Here is a 22,504-nt window from a genome sequence, read left to right as displayed (position 1 = left end):
AAAGCAGAGACATTACTTTGCCAACGAAGGTTCATCTAGTCAAGGCTATGGTTTTTCCAGTGGTCATGTATGGATGTGAGAGTTGGACTGTGAAGAAGGCTGAGTGCTGAAGAATTGATGCTTTTGAACTGTGGTGTTGGAGAAGACTCTTGAGAGTCCCTTGGACTGCAAGGAGATCCAACCAGTCCATTTTGAAGGAGATCAGCCCTGGGATTTCTTTGGAAGGAATGATGCTAAAACTGAAACTCCAGTACTTTGGCCACCTCACGCGAAGGGTTGACTCATTGGAAAAGACTCTGATGCTGGGAGGGATTGGGGGCAGAAGGAGAAGGGGACGACAGAGGATGAGATGGCTGGATGGCATCACTGACTCGATGGACGTGAGTCTGGGTGAACTCCGGGAGTTGGTGATGGACAGGGAGGCCTGGCGTGCTGCGTTTCATGGGGTCACAGAGTCGGACACAACTAAGCGACTGATCTGATCTGGTCTTCTCCATGGTATGTAACCCATGATGTCTCTTCTCAGTTTAACTTATATTTTGTTTTTTTGTAAAATGAAAACCTCCAAAGAGATTGCCCTTAGGTCTACATAGCATAGAAATCAGGCAATGCCCGGTTAGAGGTTCTGCCCAAACATCTCAATCTTTGCCTACAGCTCTGGTGGCGAGTGGGGAAGCCTATTCAAAATTCAGTGTGTTTCCAAGTCTATCCCAACTTCTGATACTTCCCAGTACAGAGCTTGAATCCCTGGGTCGCCCCTGTGTGTGTACATGGCCTCCCTACCAGGGATGTGTGGAACCTCTCTGGCTCTTTTCCAGGAGTTCCTTGGTAAATTTCTCTAGAGTCTGCCACCCACCCCAAGCTTTCTCCTTTCTCGTTCTATCAAGTTTGCTATTTTTACAGACAATGCCACTGAACAAGAGTTTTTCACCTTTCCCTGCAGAGCAAGCCCAACAGTGAAGCTGCTAGCTTTTTAAAGACACCTTCACCCTGGCAGCACTCTAAGCTAGGAATGAGGGAGAAAATGAAGCAGCTCCAGGTGAAATACTTAGTGTTCTTTCTGGAAGTTCAGCCATCTTTCCATAAACAGTTGCATCTCAATTCTTTTTCATTTACTTGCCTTGGGTCAACTTTCAGAGCCCTGAAGTGGTTGTCCTGACAATTTCATCCTATTTTACAGTTGCCGACACTTTGCCAGAAATACTCAGACACCCTTAAACCTCTCTCACCCGTGGACACAGCTGAGGATGCACTGGGGACCCAGACTCCAACCTCCTAGCTTCAGCCCCAGGGGATGAACCTGGCTTCTTTAAGGTAGACCTCCCTCTGCTGGTGAGGGAAGACTCAGAAGGTTTCAGGTCAAACTTGCAGGACCAGAACTCAGTACATAACTAGCAGCCTCCGCGGAGAAGGCAATGGCAACCCACTCCAGTGCTCTTGCCTGGAGAATCCCAGGGACGGGGAGCCTGGTGGGCTTCTGTCTCTGGGGTCACACAGAGTCCGACACGACTGAAGCGACTTAGCAGCAGCAGCCTCCAACATCACCCGCCCTGCAATCCAAGGCACCTACTTTTATCAGTGTACACTCACGATTGCATATGAGTCCTAGCCTCTCCCTCCTCCATCAGAGCTCATGAGGAATGTCAACCTTCACATAGTTCAATGGACCCAATCACTGGTCAAGTTGCCCCATTAACCTTTAACTTTTCCAGTGACCAAAGTAGGGAGGGTGTGAATAGGACAGTAGGCGGGGCTTGTGAGCTCAGCTCTGGTCTTGTTTCTCCCAACTCACCCCCAAGTGCTGGACTCCATGCCTCCACCGCATTCCCTCCATGGAGGGGATCTAAGTAAGCGGGCTGACTCCAGGCCTCCACAACTATAACATTGATCATCTAGCTCTGCTGCTGACTAATTTAAGTCGCTCAGTCATGTCTGACTCTTTGTGGCTCAATAGACTGTAGCCAGACAGACTCCTCTGTCCATGGAATTCACCAGGCAAGAACACTGGAGTGGCTTGCCATTTCCTTCTCCAATGCATGAAAGTGAAAAGTGAAAGGGAAGTTGCTCAGGTTGTCTACTTGAAAGTTACACAGTCGTGTCTGACTCCTAGCGACCCCATGGACTGCAGCCTACCAGGCTCCTCCATCCATGGGATTTCCCAGGCAAGAGTACTTGAGTGGGGTGCCATTGCCTTCTCCATTCAATTAGAAGAAACTAAAAATGTTAAATAGCAGTGCATGTCCTATGTGATAAGCATGGTTTTCGTCTCCTGAAATGTGTTATATACACTTGCTTTGCACATCAGTTCTCATCAGATGATAGGAACCCACTGCAAGGGCAGTACCGCTGTTGACAAAGACTAGAGCTTGGGGGAGATCTCTCCGCTTTGCTAATTCTCACCTACCAAACCAGAGGTGACCCACCAGCCTCGCTCTTGGACACCCCTGCCTCACACTTCATTATAATGTTTACAGAGCACCATACACTGTTCCACTGTTAACCTGTTCAGTCCTCACTGTATTCAAATGGCTGCTGTTATCCCTCCTTTACAGATGGGAAATGGACACAGAGAGGTTAAACCACTCAGCCTACATTACACGGCCTGTTGTGAATTGGGGCTGGGGCTCAGACCTGCCACACTGACTCTGATAACACCCTGCGTGGACCAGATGGTGTAGGACATCTCCCTGCATAGACTGCGGGGCCGCCCCGGCAGCAGCCTGGCTTGTCCTCTGGTGGGAAGACAGATCCCTGTGGGACTCCATTCTCCACCCATCGTAAGCCAGGGCCCTGGGAGCACAGTCTCTGCCCTCTGCCTGGAATGCCCCAGGCCAGCACTCCCCGCTCTGTGTGACTTCAAAGCGTACCTCTTTTGAAGATGCCTCCTGTGATCACCGCAGCTGAGGCATCACAGCCCTCATCCTCTGTCCCAAGAACCTTTATCTCATCACTAGCTGCCATTAGATCAGAAATATACTTCTGTGTTTATGCACTATCTCCCCCACCAGGAGGCACCCAGAGGCCAAGCATTTTGTCTGTGGGCTGCTGCGCCTCTAGTTCCTAGATGGACGACGGCACTTAAGGACCCCAGAAAAACGTGTTCTTGGGTAAGCAAGAGTCTGGAGTAAAGAGGGTGAGTAACATGAAAAGCAAAACCTAATCTCCTTCCCCCTGGACAAGGCACTGTCAACTTGCCGTCTGTTCTTGCAATGGTCAGACCGCTGCTGTCCCCCACCAGCAACACCTGGTGTGTTATGAGTGTGGGGCCTTCAGAGGGAAAATCAGACGGGCAGAGGTTTGTTCAAGACCGGAAATAAGCTCACAAGCTGGACTGGACTCCGCAATGCACCTTGGGTCTGTGCATTCACTCTGCTTCTCCCGAAATCTGCAGAGACGGTTCTGTGTGTCTGAGACTCACCAGGACAAGGAGATGCTTATAAAGCACCATGGCTAATGGACTTGTGGACTGGGTCTATGTCAGGTTTTACAGATGATGGGAGAAGGAAGATGCAAGCCCTTATTTTCCAAGGGCTTCTTCACCGTGATGGAGAGGAGACGCCACACCCGAGCCTCCCAGCCCGAGGAGGCAGCAGCAAAGCACCGCGCAAAGCACGGTGAGTTGTGCTCCGCCAGCTAGAGAGGGCAGGGCCGGGCGGAGGGGCAGACACGAGCGCCCACTGAGGCAGCCCGCTCCCAACTGGGCACCCGGAGGCCGACCCCTCCCTGCCTGGCACCAGCGGGGACTGAGGAAGGGCAGACCCACAGAGCCCCAGCCTACCGGGAAAGGGGAAGAATTCACGTCGGTGAACACACTGCCCTTCACAAATAGCTACAGGTAACTGCAGAGGATGCCTTTCCTGACAAAGCAGGGCTGGCCTGTGTGGTAGCTCTGTACTGGGGAGTCGGGGCTGGTTCCGGTACCTTGGGCGAGAGCAGACGCAGAGCGCGTGGGACTGAGACGGTGTCTATAAATCCCGTCCCCGTTCAAACGCTCCTACCGCTCCTCCCGGGCAGGAGTTGGGCAGGACCGCGAGCACTCGTGGTCCAGCACACTAAGGTTCTGTACTCTGGGGGAGAAGACCTGGGTGCTTGGGAGGAAACAGTGCCCGCCCCTCATCCTGACGACAGCTGACACTTAAGAACAGCTTGCAAAACATCCCTACTGACTTATCGTGTATGTTCTTCCCTTAGAAAACACCCAGCAGACAGGAGGAAATGGAGACACAGCAAGTAAATTCAGACATTTTATTCTGGAAAGCACATGTGCACAGTTTCAACACAGAAAATTAACCTGGGAGTGAATGCCGGAACAGATCGGCTACCGACCATCATGCAGCAAGGTGAGTGACACGGACCCGCTGGCCCTCGGAGCCCCACAGTGCCTGCAGGAGGGTGAAAAACCAGGAGGCTGAACCCCTACACTGCCCGAGAGAACGCAACAGAAGTGGCAGGTTCCTAACAACGAGAAAAACTTACAAATAGAATCAAAACTGATTCAAGTCATACAGTGGAAGGACAAAAGGAAAAGGGAAAGAGATCAATATGATCTGAAACAACTGTTTTAATAGTAAGTTGCTGACCTTTTGTTGGACTCCGGTCCAAGATGCCTGAGGACGGGCCAGTGCTTCTGCACGGGGTCGCCCCTGGAGGGGAGACAGGCCCTGTCTACGACCCTCTTCTCATCCTGAGGTCCCCCGCCCTCCCAGTGAGGGACAGCGGAGGACAGGGCCTTGTCTGTCAGTGCCCGGGTAGTAACGGGTCCTCTGGACTTGCTGAGGGTCGGTGGACCCAGCACCGCTGGCATCCCCAGCCTTCCTTTGTACACCTGACTGGGTTTCCGTAAGATCTGAGATCACCTGCGAGGGGAGAATGCTGGGTTTAAAGTGTGTTTGTGTCCTGGCCTCGTGACAAGTCATACTGTCCAGGCGTTTTTGGCACTTCCTTTCCTTGTGCCTAACAGAGTCTCTCCTCCCCTGCCAGCAGATGCCAGCCAGTCCCTGTAATTAACACAAGGGTCATTAATATTAGCAACAAGCTGGACCCAACAAACCAGTGAAACTGACTTTTTTCACCTGTCTTCCTTTTATATTACTCTGCCAGTTAATAATCTATTTCTTTAACTCTACTTCCTTGGGATTTTATTAATTCAGTAGCAGCTTCATCTAAAATCTGTTGGTCTTAATGATACTGATGTTTCTAAAGGCCAAGCAAATGGCTTTTTCTCAATCTCATCTTGTAAGTCTCAAAGTCTCTAAAGAGAAAACTAAATTAACTGATTAGCTTATGCATCAGGTAAGCAACTCATATCATTTAAAAAAAACGGATAGACAAGTCTGATTATTGTGCTTGAAATGTACTAAAAGGGAAAAAAAAGTACTAACATATCAAGTTACTATGATGATTATTTTAATAACCTTCAGTAAAAGCCCACAAATGTTTTCCATTCAAAAATGCCTGGGATTTAAAAAAAAAAAAAACTTGGGATAAAATGTTCTAGGCCAATATATTTCAGACTGCAGGGCTGGTTCTAATTTAGAACTGACTACAGACCTGGAGTTAAGGGAAAGAAGTGCTGGCAGTCACGCCCAAGACTTAACTGCCCTTTTGCTCTATCACTGCTTGGGAGAACTCTCAGAAATCATTAATGACTGTGAGTCAGTAAGGCAAAAAGCTGTGAAGAAAAATGGTAATAACACAAGTGATAAAGGGCTAGAAAAGATGCACAACCATTTTAAAATGAAGATGGCTTGGAAGGAAAAAGGGATAAAAGAAGTAGATTATCAGAATGTTATAAGAAAAAAAAATGCTTTTGGTTTTCCTGATAAATGGCAAATCAGAATCATTTTCCCTCAGATTTCACAGCCAACGTTTTCTTAATGTTGTATCTATAAGTTGCCATTTCCTTCCAAGTATGTTAACTGCATAAAAATGAAACACCTCCCCATAAAACACCAGGGAAAGAAAAATCCACTCCCTCCTCAAAGAAAACAAGAAGCCCTTTCATGACTGTTAGACCGAACCAGCGCCCTCCCTCTCCTTACTGTCATCTGCACTGCAGAAAAGAGAACGGCTCGTTTTCACTCTAGAGCCATTTGTACTTCATTTTTGAAGCCCTTTGGAGTGAGGAAGCTGTTTCACCTTTTATACCAGAGGTAAGGGACAACAGAGAAGAAAAAGGACAGTGGAGCGCTCTGAGCCAGCTCAACTCAAGACCAGGCTCCTCGCTGTCCACGTGGAAAATGAAACTTTGATCTTTACCAAGTAAGTGACTTTTAAGTATTTAACTTTTTACTCAAGATAAAAGCACAAATCTCTAACTAGAGTAGTAGTAAAATGTGACTATTTTCTCTTCAAAGGGAAAAAGAGGGGGATAAAAAAAAAAAAAAACTTAGGTATGTTTCCTTGCAAGCAAAACAGAGAAAAAGGTATTATTGTTGTTACTATAATTATTAAGCCACAGACACATAAAATCCACAAACTGGATTGGGGTGGCTTTGGAAATGCAGTATCATATCAAAGGTGCAGACTGTTTTGAACATTCTGTACAGATCGGGCTGAACAAGAACCAAAGCAAACCTCCCCCACAGCAGTGACACGCCTCGGGCCCCCGGGAAAGACAGCACGGCCTGCTCCGGCAGCGAGGTCGCGAATCCTCTCCGGCGCCGCGTGGGCCATCCCGCCGAGTCCGCGGGTGAGGCTGAAGGGCTCTGGCGGCACCCAGTGCGAAGCACGTGCATCACTGGACCAATTTCTGAATGGACTTTTATAAATATATACAAATCAGTTACAGGCACTTGAAATGTCTTTGGCTGGAATAACCCAACATTGCAAGATAATGTATTCACAGAGTGTCCAGGCCCAGGCTGGCTTCAGCAGGCGATGATTATGGTTCTTTCAGTCTCTCTGGGAAAACGGCAGCTGTGGGATTAGGCGTCTGCCAGAGCCACCTAGGAGAGAGCAAGACGGCCAACCGGTCACGCAGTGACGAGCAGGTAACTCAGCCCCACCAGCTCTCCTACTGGGGGCCTGGGCCCAGCCCCGAACCCAGGGAGCCACACGCATGCATCTGCCAGGCAGGGGAACGATTAAACGCTAAAAAGATCAAGCTCATCTAGGAGGTAATGAATAGAAATCAGCTGATCTCATGAAGTGCTGAGCTGAGATGGGGCCAAGTTTCAGCGCTCTGGGAAGTGACCAGCACACAGACCTCAGTGGAACGGAGGCAGCCCTCAGGGTTAGCTGTTCTCCAGTGGGGAACTTTTTTTTAAATACAGAATTTTTAAAGTCATTTTTTAAAAAAATATTTTATTTGGCTGGACCAGGGCTCAATGGCAGCATTTGGGATCTAGTTCCCTGATCAGGGATCGAACCCAGACCCCCTGCACTGGGAGTGCAGTCTGAGCCACTGGACTACCAGGGAAGTCCCCAATACGTAATTTGTTAATGATCTAATTTTCATTTCGCTTGTTTTGTTTTTTGGCCACACGGTGTAGCATGTGGCATCTTAGTTCCCTGACCAGGACGCTGGAAGGACAGAGTCCAGCAGCAGTTGGGACTTCCCCAGGAAAGTCCCTCCAGTGGGGATGTGAGAACGGTTTACCAAAGACTTGGGTATATGGTTGAAAATGCAACACCATATCATAGGCTGAGGGGCAATGGCTGCTGATAGACAGGAACTAATTTCCCTGGAGAAAAGGAATCACCCACAGTAAGTGGAAATAGGACTAACTGGGACTTTGGTACCCAGAGACCTCCAGAGCAGTCCTGGGCCAGACCCCACCCACCACTCACCTTCTCGGGACAGAATTCAGGATTGCTCTGACGCAGTTTGCTGGGTCTGCCTTTGATAACCGCGTAGCAAAACATCGTGATCACCATCACAAAGAGGAAGTAACTGGTGTGCATGAGGTGCAAGTTTATTAACGAGCGGTCATCCTAAACAAAGAGAACCAGCAGAGACATCCACACTGAGTCACGAGATTTTAAGGCTGGCTGCCTGCCATCAGGGGGCACAACCTCTAGGCTTGCCTCAGCGTTCCTTCTCACATGGGAACAGAAGGTTCTCCTGTCTTCTCAACGAGGAAAGCCGGAGCTCGTGGTGTTCCAGACACCACCCACACCCTCCCTTCCTAAACCGGTACTCTGCTCAAACCCGCCCCCCCGGAGCCTTTAACCCCTGCCCTTCCCGTTCTGTCGTCTTCTCACAGCCCTCAAGCTGCACAGCTGGCCCCCCAAAGTCTGTGTTCCTAACCCCTTGCTACTCCTCCCCAGAGAGCCTGCGGCCTTTCCCCACGTCGACGAGCCCCTGGCTGCAAACGCCAGCCATGACTCACGCCTTTGAGCGCCACAGGCAACTGCCACCAGGCCCGGCCAGCTGTTGAGATCCCAGCCAGGCCTCCACTCCTGTTCCTTCTCACAGCTCCAGGCCTCCTCAGGCTCCATCCCATTTCATGTATCAGGGGGGTAGACCAGTCTTCCTGACACACTGCTTTACAAATTTCCTACAGCCCCAATGCAGGCAGTGCTGGCCTCCTCCTCCGAGATCTAAATGCCTCAGTGAGGCCCAAAGGGCCTTGGGGAACCTGGCCCCTGCCCACCGCACAGTCTCAGCTCCACTGCTCGCTCCTGCAGGCCCTGGTGTTCCAACACCCACAACTTGATAAAAGTGAGACATAAGGAAAGAGAGGGACGAGGCAAAAAGAAAAGAAATCACCTGGCATGTGCTGACACAAGAGAAGAACATTTACAAAAATTCAGTGCAGTCTTTTAAAAGTGGGCTCCAGTCTGAGGAGCAAACAAAACCGGCAAATCACCCACTAGCTCAGAGGACAGGGCCTCCCCCGTCTTCTCTTTGTAAAGTCAAAGCCCACCCAGGCATCAGTCTCCAGCCAGAGTCCTCTCCTGTTTACATCGGCCTCCCTGGATCCCACACCGTGCACTGCTCCTACCGCCACTAGCCACAGACACTTCAGCGAGGGGCGTGTGCAGGGGGAAGACGGACCAGCCTCCCCGGCAGCCCCTCTGAGTTAGGCACACAGCCGCAATCGATATACAACTGCTGCTGGACAAAGTGGAAAACGAAGAACAGAAGCAATCTCCTTACCCAAAGGGGTGGCGTGTTTCAGCAAGTCTCCAGCCTCCCCCAAGCTGGCCTCCCCACCCGGCTGGAGGTCGAGAATGGCAGGAGCTAAGCTAACCCAAGGAAGGAGGTAAGCGGGGTCTGCTCTAACAGCTGCTGGACACACACAGGCACACAGGCTTCCTCTCACTTACGTCTGGAACAATAACTGTAAGCTTGGGGTTTAAAGCATGGTAGACTTTTCCAATGGCCCCCTTGTAACACCAGAAAGGGTTGTAGTCTTGAGCGTATTTTGTGTTGGCATCCCTGGCCGTGGTGAAGATCTTATACCAGAGCGTGGCGTTGCTGTAGGTGTCAGGAACGCAGTGCGGCGGCTGTCTGCAGGAGAAGGGGGCGAGACACGGCGCTGAGCAGGGCCTCTTGTGGGGAAGGAGAAATCGGAGACAGCTGTATTTTCTTGAGATATGGCCTATTATGTTTTTAGTTCAGTGATTTTTTTTTTTTTAATTAATAAACATGACAGAATAAGAACTAGGCACCGACACTTGAGAGTTTGGGTGTTAAGATTTTTGCTTTCGGAATTCAATCCTAGGTCCTCTCACCAGAAAGGAGTTGCTCCCTGTAAGCCCATTTTCTCACATAAGCTAAACTTGCAGTCACCACTGGCATTTCCACACAAACTTCTCCATCAGCTGTTACAACCAACAGCAAATAATGCTGAATTTGGCCTACAGACCTCCAAACATCTAAAACAGATTAATCCCAGGATAATTATTTTAAAAGGACTCACCCTAAGATCCTTAAATAGGCTCCGCCTTGTGTATTTCATGTACTTATAGATCATTACCTCCTTTACAGAGAAAGCAGAGGCAAGAACAGCCTTAAAGGCAAAGCAGTTAACACTGATAGGTGCTCAAAAAAAAAAAAAAAATGAAGCAGAAGTTTCAGCAACAGTAACTATTTCATGGAAAATAAGGTTCAATTTATACTATCAATTTAAAATATAACTCTTCCTGGATAATAGAAATGAACAAAAAACTGTTCATAAGCCGTCATTATGGGTCATTCTGGTCACAGGATCAGCTCTTACGCATCCTTCCTGTGGCTTCTTCTACCAACAGGAAAGGGAGTCTAAAACCTGCCAACAACCAGATGCCTTTACAACCTGACTGAAACACTAGCCCTCTGGTATTTATATGCGAGTTCTACCTCAGAAAAGCAAATTAAACGGAAATAATCCTAGAGACAAGTCCCAGCGAGGACAATTCTACAAGGTAACGTGACGCCAGCTGTCCTGAGAATCTGCTGCTAAAGCATCCCAGTCAAGTTCACGGTAAACAGCTCCTCACATACATCCGTGGGGGTCAGGGAGCACTTACACGGTGACGGGGAACACGCTGGGGTGAGCTGTGAGGGTCATGCAGGCTGTGAACACCACCTGCTCACAATGCCCGTGAAGGGCACAGTCGTCCGAGCTCCAGGATGTGGGCAGGGTGAAGGTAATGTTTATCTCCTCCTGGGCTTCCTTGCCTGGAAAGAGAAATCAGTGTTTTGGTAAATAAGGCAAGAAATCATACATTTATGATTCTCTGGGATTTGACTGAATCCTGAAATCAAACCCACCCAGGAATCCCATCAACCCAAGGAGGTGGGACCCCTGCCTTTGCGGGGTTTCGGGAATAACAGTGGTTGTTCCGAGCCAGACTCTGAGGCCTGCTCACCGGGCACACCCATGATGTGGCAAACACAGCCAGGCCGCTTTCGGCCACCGCCTGGAGAGGCCACACCAGGGCCTGGCCATGCCTGGGTGGGAAGGCTGGGGCTGCATGAGTCCTCCCCATTGGCACAGCATGTGTATTACTTCACTTAGTGGACCACTATCCCATGAACAAGACCAAAGAAGTGTTACTGTAACCCTTTCACATATGAGCAGACTGAGGATCAGCAGGTCAGACTCAAGAAAGGTCATGGGACAGGTGAGGGAAAAAGTACAAATGAACACCAAGGTATCAAACATCACAGCAAAAGAAAAAGGTCCACCCACTATGTGGAAAACCCAGCCGTTGCCCTTACCGCCTTACACGGGAATGCCTCTCACTAGGAGCAGCCAGTAGGGGGCTGCCAGGCACTCCCTTTAAGGACTTTAAAAGGTTCTTGGTAACCAAAGATGATTCTTCTGAGGACCAAGTCTCTGACACAAAGCCCCTCCTGATTATTCCAGCTTCCACTACTTCTTCAACCTTCTCCTGATTCACCTACAGTCTGTCACGGGTTTAGTACTAGTCCAAGGGCAGCGCTCAGTGTCCCACAGGTGTTTAATATTATTTAACAAGCATTTATACAGCATTTCCTGTCTGCCAGGAACTACTCTTAAGTGCTTGATGAATATTAACTTACGTTATGCTTGTCTCTTTCATATCCCAAAATTGCAGACAGGAGACCAGATCTTGGGCTTTTTCTAATTCCTATCATTTAGCTCAGTGCATTCCAAAAAAACTTAAGACTAACAGCAATATCTGTAGTATGTACTGAAAACTCCAACATGATGAAACAGAATTTAAGCAATCTGTGTTTAACAGACTCACAGATACAGAGAACAGACCTGCGCTTGCCTCTGCTAATCCCCAACTCCCAACCCTCCCCTCCCCTCCAGACTACTGGATAGAACTGATAGACAACCAGGTCCTACTGCACAGAACAGGAAACCACATTCAGTACTGGGACAACCGTAATGGAAAAGAAGATGATGAAGTGTGTGTGTATAACTGAGTCACCTTGCTGTACAGCAGAAATTAACACGACATTGTAAACCAACAATACTTCAATAAAACTTTAAAAATACAAATAAAAAATGTGTATTTAAAAATGTTAAGACCATAAATAGGCCTTATAGTTTCTTCCCAGTCTCCCACTTATAAGCCTTCATTGAGCACCTACTGCATACCAAGCACTTGAGTAAGTGAAGATGTAGTAGAAAGGCTTCCTCCCTGACTTTGTTGGTTCAAACTCGACAAAAGGGAAGACACGCACAAAGACTAAGCAACCGTCTGAGGAGGGACACCGGACACTCTCATACTCTATGTGGTAACAGCTGTGGCCAGAGAGAGCCTGGGGGAGCTGGCTGCCACTCAACGTACCCGAGAGTCCGATCTGATGCCCGAGGATGGTGGAGTACAGATGGGTGACGTTGCGCGAGTACCCGCCGAAGGGTTTGAGTGGGTCCAGGGTGAGGGTGATGGCTACTGAGATGTTCACTGGGCCCGCATCCTCCAGGGGCTGTGGGGACTGCGTGGACGTCCTGGCCTGGCCGCTGGTCACTGTGCTTTCCGGAGCTGCGGTGTCGTTTGTGAGATGTTTTAACGTTTCATTCTCTGAGACACACAAGTCCAAGTCATTAAACCGCAGGAGAAAAGTATTCCAGTCCTTTGGTAAAACGGAAGAGAAGCAAGGGTGAGACGTCTGAGAGCGCCGCCGGCGCAGTGGCACAGTCACAGCCCGCCGTGTGGCGTCACGCAGCAGCGCAACTGTGCCTCCGAGTCAGTGCTTCAGAATGATGCTGAGAGTACAGCCCGCAGCTTCCTGCGCGGGCAGAACTGTGGAATTCCAAACACTCTCACACTCAAAATCTAAAGTATGAACTCTTCATTGGCATGACTATTAAATACACTGAGTTGAAACAACTCAGGAAAATATGTGAAGAGAAAAAAGGATATTATACTTACAGAAAATCATCTAGCCTCAGAATCAAATTTGAAAAGACGGCTTAGGACTTCCCTGGTAGTCCAGTGGCTAAAACTCTGGGCTCCCAATGCAGGGGGCCCAGGTTCGATCCCTGGTCAGGGAACTAGATCCCACATGCCTCAACTAGGACTCAGCACAACCAAATAAATAAATGTATTAAAAAAAAAAAAAAGAAAAGACGGCTTGAACAAAAGTAGTAAAACATTCAAAGTATTAATCTAAACTCATTTAGCAGTTACAATGAGTTATTTTTATCATTTCATTTTTAATCGGAGGCTAATTGCTTTGCCATGTTGTGCTGGTTTCTGCCATACAAAAGTGTGAATGAGTCCTCAGTATACATATGTCTCCTCCTTCCTAAACCTCCCTCTCACACCCCCCACCCCTCTGGGTACCATTAGCTATTTTTTAAAAATTAAGGCTGCCTTAAAATATTTTCTTAAAAGGTCACTTTTCTACACCGAGCTCTCTCTATTGAGAACATGAAACTGCAGTAAATACTCACCCTGATGTTAATACTTTCTCCCCCTTGTCATGGACCCTGGGTGCCACTTTAGGACAGAAACAATTTCAAAAGGGAGGAGAAAACATGTTCTCATGCTTCTCTTTATATCTGTACTGATGGTTTAAACTATAAACAGTTTTAAAACGGATACCAACATAATAAATTATCCACCAGGGTGTTTTTTCATTTGAGCAGAAACTCAAAGATGAACTCAGGCTAGAATGGCAACAACAAATCAACCTAGGCTGTTGCACACAACTCCTTCCTCCCAAGTAACATTCTCTACAGAAAGCTGCCACATGTGAAGACAAGCCAAACGACACATCCACTAGCTCTAACGTTAATTACAAATGCCATTCAGGTAATTCCCGAGCGGGCAGGTCCACCTTTACAGCCCAGTTTATCAGTACTGGACATTCAGTACGAGGGCAACCAGCGATTTCAAATTACATTCTCCCTACACCTGAAAACTCAGCAGACCATTCAAGAACATTAGAACTGAGAATGAACATTCTAGTCTCGCCCCTTCATATTCCAGACATGAGCAAACTGAGACCCAGAGCAAAGTGGGGACTCTCCAACTCCAGCTGAGGTGAGAGCAGAATCAGAATTAAGTTTTCTGATTCACAGTCCCAAACTTTCCTATATACCCAGGCTCTTCATTTGAAAATAAAATCCCTAAATTAAATCATAAAGTTCTGCAGCATCCTGCAGCTCTGCTTTCCTGCAGAGCTCAAGTCCATTTTGAACAGTTGGCCAAGGCCAAGGTCGGGCTCCATTCTGCTTATCAAGGGCTAATTATCCAGGCTACATCTTAACCTCTGGCCCCGGCTGAGCATTCAACATGGACTTGAGCTTGGAGGGAGAGCAATGCCAGGATGCTGCAGAACTTTGGTTATGACTAGAATGTTCATTTTCAGCCCTAAAGACTCAGGCAGGGTCAGAAAAGGGAGATTTAAGCCAGCCAGTACGTCTCCTGGTAAGAAACTCTTTGGTAGCGTTTAGTGGGAGAAGTAGCTCAAGCTTGTTGCTCTGTGTCAGAGAAGGTGGTTCCTCTTGCCAAGATCATCTATAATCCAGAATGGCGCAGAGCACAGGAGTGAGCGCCATCCCCATGCCACTGAGCGGAGCTCTGCTCCATCACGAGCCGCACACACTGTGACAGGAACGCAATCCCGCCCCCGCCCCCATCCCCACCCAGGAACACACCCAAGAAGGAAAAGTTCAGGGGGCACTCACAGAAGCTACTAGAATGGAAACTAAGTTGTCCCAAAGGGAACTTATCCACCAGGAAATTCACCATATCAGTGGTTCAGCATAATGTAAACTTACTAACAGGTATACTGTCATTCACCTCTATTAAACATTATTAACTATTGTTTTCTGATATGCAAGAACATGCTTTTGGGGGTGGGGAGGGGAGCTCTGTGCTGCATGGCTTGTGGGATCTTAGCTCTCCGACCAAAGACTGAACCCAGGCCCTTGGCAGTCAAATCACTGAGTCAACCGTTGGACCCCTAGAGAATTTCCAAAAACATAAAATCTGTATTATGACTGTTCAAAAACTACTATATACCTAGATTAGCAATTAAAGAGCAATGCCCAAATAATTAATTTAAACTGACCAAAAAATGAATCTGTAAGGCAAGTTTGTAGATAACTAAAGTTTTCCTTGATAAGAGAAATGTATTTGGAAATAAAATCCTGCTTTCTAATATTTTATAATTCTTTCTTCCCAATTAAAAGGCTTTTAGTATAGTATAAAACTCCATGACAATATATGGTTTTAAAATAAATGCTTATGGTTTTTTAAAATTGCAATTAGCTAATTTAATGTGAATAGCAAAAAGTTCTCAAACTTCTTGACACATTGTACAAATACACTTTCTAAAATACATGCTTCATTGCTGAAACAGTCTCACTAAAGCTGGTAGCATTATTTAAATCAGTAACTATCTGACTAGGTTATTTCCTACCAAAGTGAGTCACTGCAAGATGGAAGACCAAAAATTCTCAATAAATATGACTCCTTCTCACTGGGATAAATAAGTCACAAACCAAAGAAAGGCATGTGGAGAGCCAAAAGGTGTTTCCCCACCCTACCAAGGCCTAGCCTGAGAGGAGAACTGAGAATTTACTGTACCTCTGCCATTTCTGGTGACTTGATCTCCTTGATTTTGAAGAAATAGCCCAAGGTCAGGAAAGCTATTGCCATGGCGCTGACACTGATCATAAACACCACCAAGGGGGGCCGGCTGCTGATGTACAGCTTCAGGTTCTCCAGGGGGTTGATGTTGAACATTATTCTGATCAGCTCCACCTGAAAGGAATTCATCAGAATCACTGACAGACTCGCCGAAAGAAAACCTATGACTCACTTGTTTCTTTAATGGGGTTGGTGGGTGAGGAGGTCACGCGTTATTGAACTTGAGAACTGTTTGATCATAAATCCATTCAAAGACTAGAAGGGGGAAAAAAACCAAACACTAAATATTAACTGTCATTATTTCCAAATGGTAGGATTTTGAAAGACAGACATTCTTTTGGTTGGAATTTTCTTAATTATTCTTTAAGGAACATTTGCTACCTCCACGTTACTTAAGAAATCAGGTAAGTAGGTCACTGATACGACACAAATACATGCCAACATGTACAAAAATAAGCTGAGGGTGCTCTCATTTCCTACCACTGAAGAGTGGAATTCTACTTATTCAACGTTCCATCCTGTTCACCACCACGCTCCTGCCCGTTCCAGCACCTGGCAGAGAGCAGGCACTCAACAAATACTGAATTTTATCACTCTCCTGCTTAAAGCTGAGCCTTCCTGTCAAGGCCCACAGGGTGTCATGATCCAGAAGCCCCGCCAGCCGCAGTACCGCCATCTCCACTAACATTCCCTCCCCCATTCACTGGGCGCTGGCCACACTCATCTTTCTCAGGAGCAGCTCTCAATTTCTACAGGGAAGTCGGCTGAGACTTAGAGACGGATGGTCCTGAACCTGCACATCAGTCTGGGGAGTGCCGCCGCTTTACCAATATTTGTCTTCCAGTCCACGAACCTGGGGTGCCTCTGCACTGATTTATGTTCTCTTTCATTTATTTCAGTATTTTGCAGTTTTCAAAGCACAGGTTTGCACTCCTTTTGCTAAACTTATTCCTATTTTGTCCTTGGAATTTTTGAACATATCCTATCTGAAGGCTTTTACCTCTGCCTAGAGTCCTTCCCCCCTTAAACTTCCACATACTTGCTCTTCTTCAAAAGCAGGTCTCTGCTCAGTAGTCAGCTCCTCAGAGAGCCCCTCCGTGACTACCCTCCACCCCCGATCTCCCAGAACCCTGCCTCAATTCCTTTCACACTGTTCAGTTAAATTTCTACTTGTTTACAGTCTTATCATCCATCTTTCGTGACTCCATGAGAGCAGAGACCCTGCCCATCTTGTTCACTGCTACAGCCCGGCTCCTGGCCCCGAGAACAGCAGAGGCACATAATAAGTTCTTGTATGTATGATCAGGCTACAATACTAAAATCTATTTTTAAAATATGTGCCAGCTTTTAAAGTTGAGAGAGAAAAAGACGCATCAACAGCACCTCAGAACAAAGAGCAACCACTTGCAACAAGCCAGGCTGTGTACCTGTCTGTTTTCACAAGGCTTTGACTCAACCTTCTGTTTTTGAGACACAATCTGTTGACCCAGTCCACTGGGTTTGGCTGCTGTACACGATGCAACTGTATCACAGGTGAGTTACCTCGGGTTCTTCCCACTGTGTCACTCACAGAGGACGCCACAGCAGGCACAAGAGTGGTTCTAACACCAAGAGGTAGGCCCATCTGCAACCTGACTGACTGTCAGACTCTGAGGAAGTCGTCCCAGTTTATACTCCTCTCCCCAGCCCCCCACCTGCAAGGAAAGCACTCGCTTCATTTTCCAACATTCATGCCAATATTTGATATTCTACGTGAAACCGTATCTCACCATTATTTTAAATTACATCTCCCTGAAAAGAAGAGTATCTTTTTACTTCTTTATCAGCCATATAGATTCTTCCTAGGTGAACTGCCTGAATCTTTGGCCATTCACCAGTAGGATGTTTGTCTATGTCTTATTAACATTCAAAGGTTTTTTGTTTTTGGATATTTTAAACACTGGACCTTTTTTCCAATTTTTTCTAAACATTATATATAACTACTCCAAGTCTGTGGGTTTTCCTTAAATATGGTTTACGGCATTTTTGGCCCTATGACAGGTTCTTAATTTTTTTAAGGGCTTTATTAAGATAAAATTCGCACACCATGTAATCCACTCATTTAAAGTATACAATTCAATTCACAGATTGGAAAACCATCACCATAATCAATTTTCAAACATTTTCATCATTTTCTAAAGAAACCTCATATCCTCTAGCAGTAAACGTCTATTTGGGTCCACTTTCTTTTTCAACAGTTTTTTGTTGTTTTTTTTTTTAATTTTCTCTTAATCATCTTGTTGGATTGATTCAAAGATAATTTATGCAGCTACCATTGACAGTATCTTCTAAAAATGATGTTTTCCATTGTTATTAGTTTATATAACAGCAATAGACTTTTGTACATTGATCTCAATTCCAGACACTTTGCTACAATCTTTCAAATTCAAATTAGACTGTAGCTTCTCTTGACAGTAACTCCACAAGCAGTAACAGTGTTTCTTTCCAACCCTTGTTTCATCTTTTTTCTTTCTCTTACTACTTTGACTAAAACCTTCAGTGAAATGAACAGAAAGGCAATAATAGGAATCCTTGCCTCATTCCTGACTTTAAAGGAAATGCTTCTAACACTTCACTAATAAATGTGGTATATGTTAAAGACTTCCGAAAGAAATTCCTCATCAGGTTAAGGAAGCACCCTCTATTTCATGTTTGCAAAGAGAATTTCATTATAACTGTTACATTTTAATGAATGCTTTATCTGCAACCTCTGAACAATTTTTCTCCTTTAATCTGTTAACATGAACTATGCTCATTGATTTTTTTTCACAACAATTTGTGTTCCTTGAATAAATTTAATATAATAATGATCTTTTAAAACTATATTGCTGACTTATGTTTGCTAAATTTTACTCTGAATTTCCACATCTATTCACAAGTGAGATAAAAAAAAATTATAAGCCAAAATCATTCTCTCCTTGGCTATATATACTCCCTGACTAGTATGGTTAGGTCATTCTAATATCATAGGATTAACTGTGTTCACTCATCTATTTTCTAGAAAAACATATATATTTGCTTCTTTCTCTGGGAAGCTTGATAAAGTGAAAATCACTCAGTCGTGTCCAACTCTTTGCAACCCCATGGATTATACAGCCCTATTCTTTAGCCAGAATACTAGAGTGGGGAGCTTTTCCCTTCCCCAGGGGATCTTCCCAACCCAGGGATCGAACCCAGGTCTCCCGTCTTGCAGGTGGATTCTTTACCAGCTGAGCCACAAGGGAAGCCCCAAAGTTTGATAGACCTTGACCAAAAAAATCTGGACTGAAGTTTTTTTTAGTTTTGTATTTTGACGGGCTGTCTTAACTACTTATTCCTGCTTTAAAAATAAGTTGGACTTCGCTCGTGGTCCAGTGGTTGGAATCTGCCTGCCAATGAAGGGGACGCAGGTTCGATCCCTGGTCTGGGAAGATTCCACATGCCTTGGGACAACAAAACCCATGTGCCACAACTATTTGAACCCATGTGCTGCAACTGCTGAAGCCCTCACACCCTAGAGCCCCTGTTCTGAACAAGAAGCCCTCACACCAAAACTAGAGTAGCCTCTGCTCACTGCATTTAGAGAAAGCCCGCTCGCAGCAACAGAGACCCAGCACAGCCAAAAATAAATAAATATTTTTTAAAAAAATCTGTATCTTCTATTTCTAGTAATTTTGATAAGACATATTATTCTAGGAAACTGCACATTATATTGGTTTTTAACATTTCTGGCACAGTATTATCTTGTGATTTGTCCAATTTTTACTTGTGAAAATATTAGTCACTCAGTCATGTCTGATTCTTTACGACCCCATGGACTGCAGCCTGCCAGGCTCCTATGTTCATGGGATTCTCCAGGCAAGAATACTGGAGTGGGTAGCCATTCCCTTCTCCAGTGGATCTTTCTGATCCAGGGATTGAACCCGAGTCTCCTGCAATGCAGACAGATTCTGTTCTGTCTGAGCCACCAGGGAAGCCAGTATTATCTGGTGATTTGTTCAATTTTTACTTGTAGTCCTGTTCTTTTTCATTACAAATGTTGTGATGTGTTTGTCTTCTCTCTCCTTTTAATCAGTCTTACCAGAGCTATATTGTATTTGTGTTTTCAAAAAAAGCAGTATTTGGGTTTATAGATTATATCTAGATAATTTCTTTTCTTTTTCAGTACTTTCTACATTAAAAAAAAATTATTTTTCAGCACTGGCCTTCTTTGGCTTAGCTCAGCTTGGTTTTTCTAACCTCTGCAGTTGGAATCTTATCTCAGATTTTTTTATTCTTTTTTAGTGGAAGCATTTCAAAATGTAAACTTTCCGCAACATACTCCTCGTTTAGCTGTATGACTTTCCCTCACCACTATCACCAAACTAATCCATCAGCAAATCTTGTGGATTTTCTTCCCAAAATGTTATCTCAGATCTACCTGCTCTGCCCCATCTTCTTAGGATGATGGAGACTGACCACTGCATCGGTCCTCCACATGTCCCACAGCCCTAAGACCTCTATATCCAAGTGCCCACTGACTATCCCTGTACTTAATATATTCTACAACATGTTGAAAACTGAACTAACCTGCATTCCTGCCCAATCTGACCCTTCCTCCTGTATTTCCATCTCCTAGACTACTGCTGCCCCATACCCAAGCAACTACTAAGAGCTAAGATTCTATTTCTTCAACATCTCTTACTTCTGACTCTTCTTTTCCATACTCCTCTGATACTCCCCTTAGTTCAGGCCCTCATCATCTTCACTTGCAGCTATTGCTAAGAGTCTCAACTGGATCTTCCTACTATGGGTCAAATAATTCATCTTCCTGTCAGTGGCTTTTTTCAAATGCAAATCTAATCTTGTCACTGCTTCATTACCTCAGAGCTCCAAATGACCTAGGGATAAAGTCCAAGTTCCTTATAATCACCATAAACTACGTCTTGTCTGCTTAATGGTTTGACTGACTGCCTACAATTCCTAGAACACTTTAGACAACACTACAGTTGCAGGCCTCTGAGTCCACAGGTCCTCCTGACTGTCATACGCCATTTCTCACTACTTCAACTCCCCTCTTTCAAGTTCCGGCTGAAGGGTTACCTCATCCTATGAAACATTTCCCACCCCTAGCAGTCCCTCAGGGAGAAGTGACTTTCACCTTATGTCCCCAGTATACGCCAAAAATTTCTCACACAGAATGAAATACCTCACTGCAGCTGCCTGTGCACATGTCTACCTTCCCAACCAAGCTGTAAGCCTCTTGCTGGGAGACACAACATCTTACCGTCTCTACTTTATCAATATCTAAACACAAAGTAGGTAATTTTAAAATATAAGTTTATTAAATGAATCAAATGAGTCCAGACTTACACTGAAAAATAAATTAGTAATTTCAGTAAGATTGCAGAATACGAGGCTAATATACAAAAGCCAATTGCTCTTCTAGGTTCCAACAGGAACGACTCAGTATCATTTACATTAGCACTCCCCTTGCCACATACTTAAGGATAAATCTAACAAATATGTACAAGATCTATATGAGGAAAACTTGACTTCCCTGGTGGCTCAGACGGTAAAGCGTCTGTCTACGATGCGGGAGACCTGGGTTCAATCCCTGGGTTGGGAAGATCCCTTGGAGAAGGAAATGGCAATCCACGCCAGTACTATTGCCTGGAAAATCCCATGGACAGAAGAGCCTGGTAGGCTACAGTCCATGGGGTCGCAAAGAGTTGGACACGACTGAGCGACTTCACGTACACGTTCAAAACTCTCATGAACAAAATCAAAGAACTAAATAAATGGAGCGATATTTCATGTTCGTCAATACAATGATTCAGTATGTCAAGATGTCAGTTCCTCCCAACTTGACCTACAGATTCAACACAATCCCAATCAAAATCCCAGCAAACTATTTTATGGGTATCAACAAACTTCCTCTACAGTTTATATGGAGAGGTAAAAAACCAAAACAGTTAATACTGAAGGAGAAGAACAAAGTGGGAGGGCTGACTCTACTTGACTTCAAGACTTACTATAAAGCTAAGTAGTCAAGAGGTGTGGTAGTGGCAAAAGAACAACTGTATCAGCGAAACAGAACACAGAACTCAGACACAGACCAACGTAAAGACAGGCAGCTGGTCTCTGACAAAGGACCAAAGTCAACACAAGGACGCAGAGACAAGTCTTCCAACAAATAATGCTGGAACAACTGGACATATGCACGCCAAAAAAGATGAATCTAGGCACAGACCCGGGGAAGGCAATGGCACCCCACTCCAGTACTCTTGCCTGGAAAATCCCATGGATGGAGGAGCCTGGTGGGCTGCAGTCCATGGGGTCGCGAAGAGTCGGACACGACTGAGCGACTTCACTTTCACTTTTCACTTTCATGCACTGGAGAAGGAAATGGCAACCCACTCCAGTGTTCTTGCCTGGAGAATCCCAGGGACAGGGCAGCCTGGTGGGCTGCCATCTGTGGGGTCGCACAGAGTCGGACATGACTGAAGCAACTTGGCAGCAGCAGCAGCAGGCACAGACCTTACACTCTTAACAAAAGCGAACTCAAAATGGATCACAGACCGTACAGTAAATGCAAAACTACAAAACTTCTAGAAGGTATACTGGGAAAACCCTGAGTTTGGTGATGACTTTTTAGATAAGGATATCAAAAGCACCATTCATGAAAAAAGGAAGTGGTAAGTTAGACTTCATTAAAATGAAGGATTTTTGCTCTACAAAAGACACTGTCAAGAGAATAAGAAGACAAGCACAGATTGGGATAAAATATTTGCAGAAGACACCTGATAAAGGACTGTTCTCCAAAACATGCAAAGAACTATAAAAACTCAACAATGAGAAAATAAACAACACAATTTAAAAATTAGCCAATGTGCTTAACAGACATTTCAACAAAGATTTTTCAGGTGGCAAATAAACATATGAAAAGATGCTCCCACATCATATACCATCAGGA

The 22,504-nt window shown here is 45.6% G+C and overlaps 1 protein-coding gene and 1 long non-coding RNA gene across 4 annotated transcripts in view; one reads left to right on the top strand and one right to left on the bottom strand.

Moving 5' to 3' along the window:
• Window positions 1-476: 476 nt before the first annotated feature.
• Window positions 477-5,521, top strand: LOC133238570 (uncharacterized). The gene is made up of 2 exons (XR_009733565.1): window positions 477-3,614; window positions 4,192-5,521. It is a non-coding gene; the product is annotated as an uncharacterized LOC133238570 (long non-coding RNA).
• The window catches only part of TMEM248 (transmembrane protein 248), a 42,317-nt gene continuing 24,044 nt past the window's right edge, over window positions 4,232-22,504 (bottom strand). For all 3 annotated transcript variants that reach the window (XM_061401826.1, XM_061401824.1, XM_061401825.1), the window contains 6 exons: window positions 15,469-15,645; window positions 12,217-12,502; window positions 10,459-10,609; window positions 9,274-9,457; window positions 7,792-7,935; window positions 4,232-6,947 (listed from right to left, as the gene is read on the bottom strand). In XM_061401826.1, the coding sequence (XP_061257810.1) occupies window positions 6,927-6,947; window positions 7,792-7,935; window positions 9,274-9,457; window positions 10,459-10,609; window positions 12,217-12,502; window positions 15,469-15,627 (945 nt within the window). In that variant the 5' untranslated portion in view covers window positions 15,628-15,645 and the 3' untranslated portion in view covers window positions 4,232-6,926. The remainder of the gene's footprint in view (window positions 6,948-7,791; window positions 7,936-9,273; window positions 9,458-10,458; window positions 10,610-12,216; window positions 12,503-15,468; window positions 15,646-22,504) is intronic.

The sequence above is a fragment of the Bos javanicus genome, chromosome 25 (genome assembly GCF_032452875.1).
Source record: "Bos javanicus breed banteng chromosome 25, ARS-OSU_banteng_1.0, whole genome shotgun sequence".
In the NCBI taxonomy this organism is placed as follows: Eukaryota; Metazoa; Chordata; class Mammalia; order Artiodactyla; family Bovidae; genus Bos; species Bos javanicus.
The sequence above is the reverse complement of the archived record's forward strand: the minus strand, read 5'-3'. Positions and strand labels throughout refer to the sequence as shown.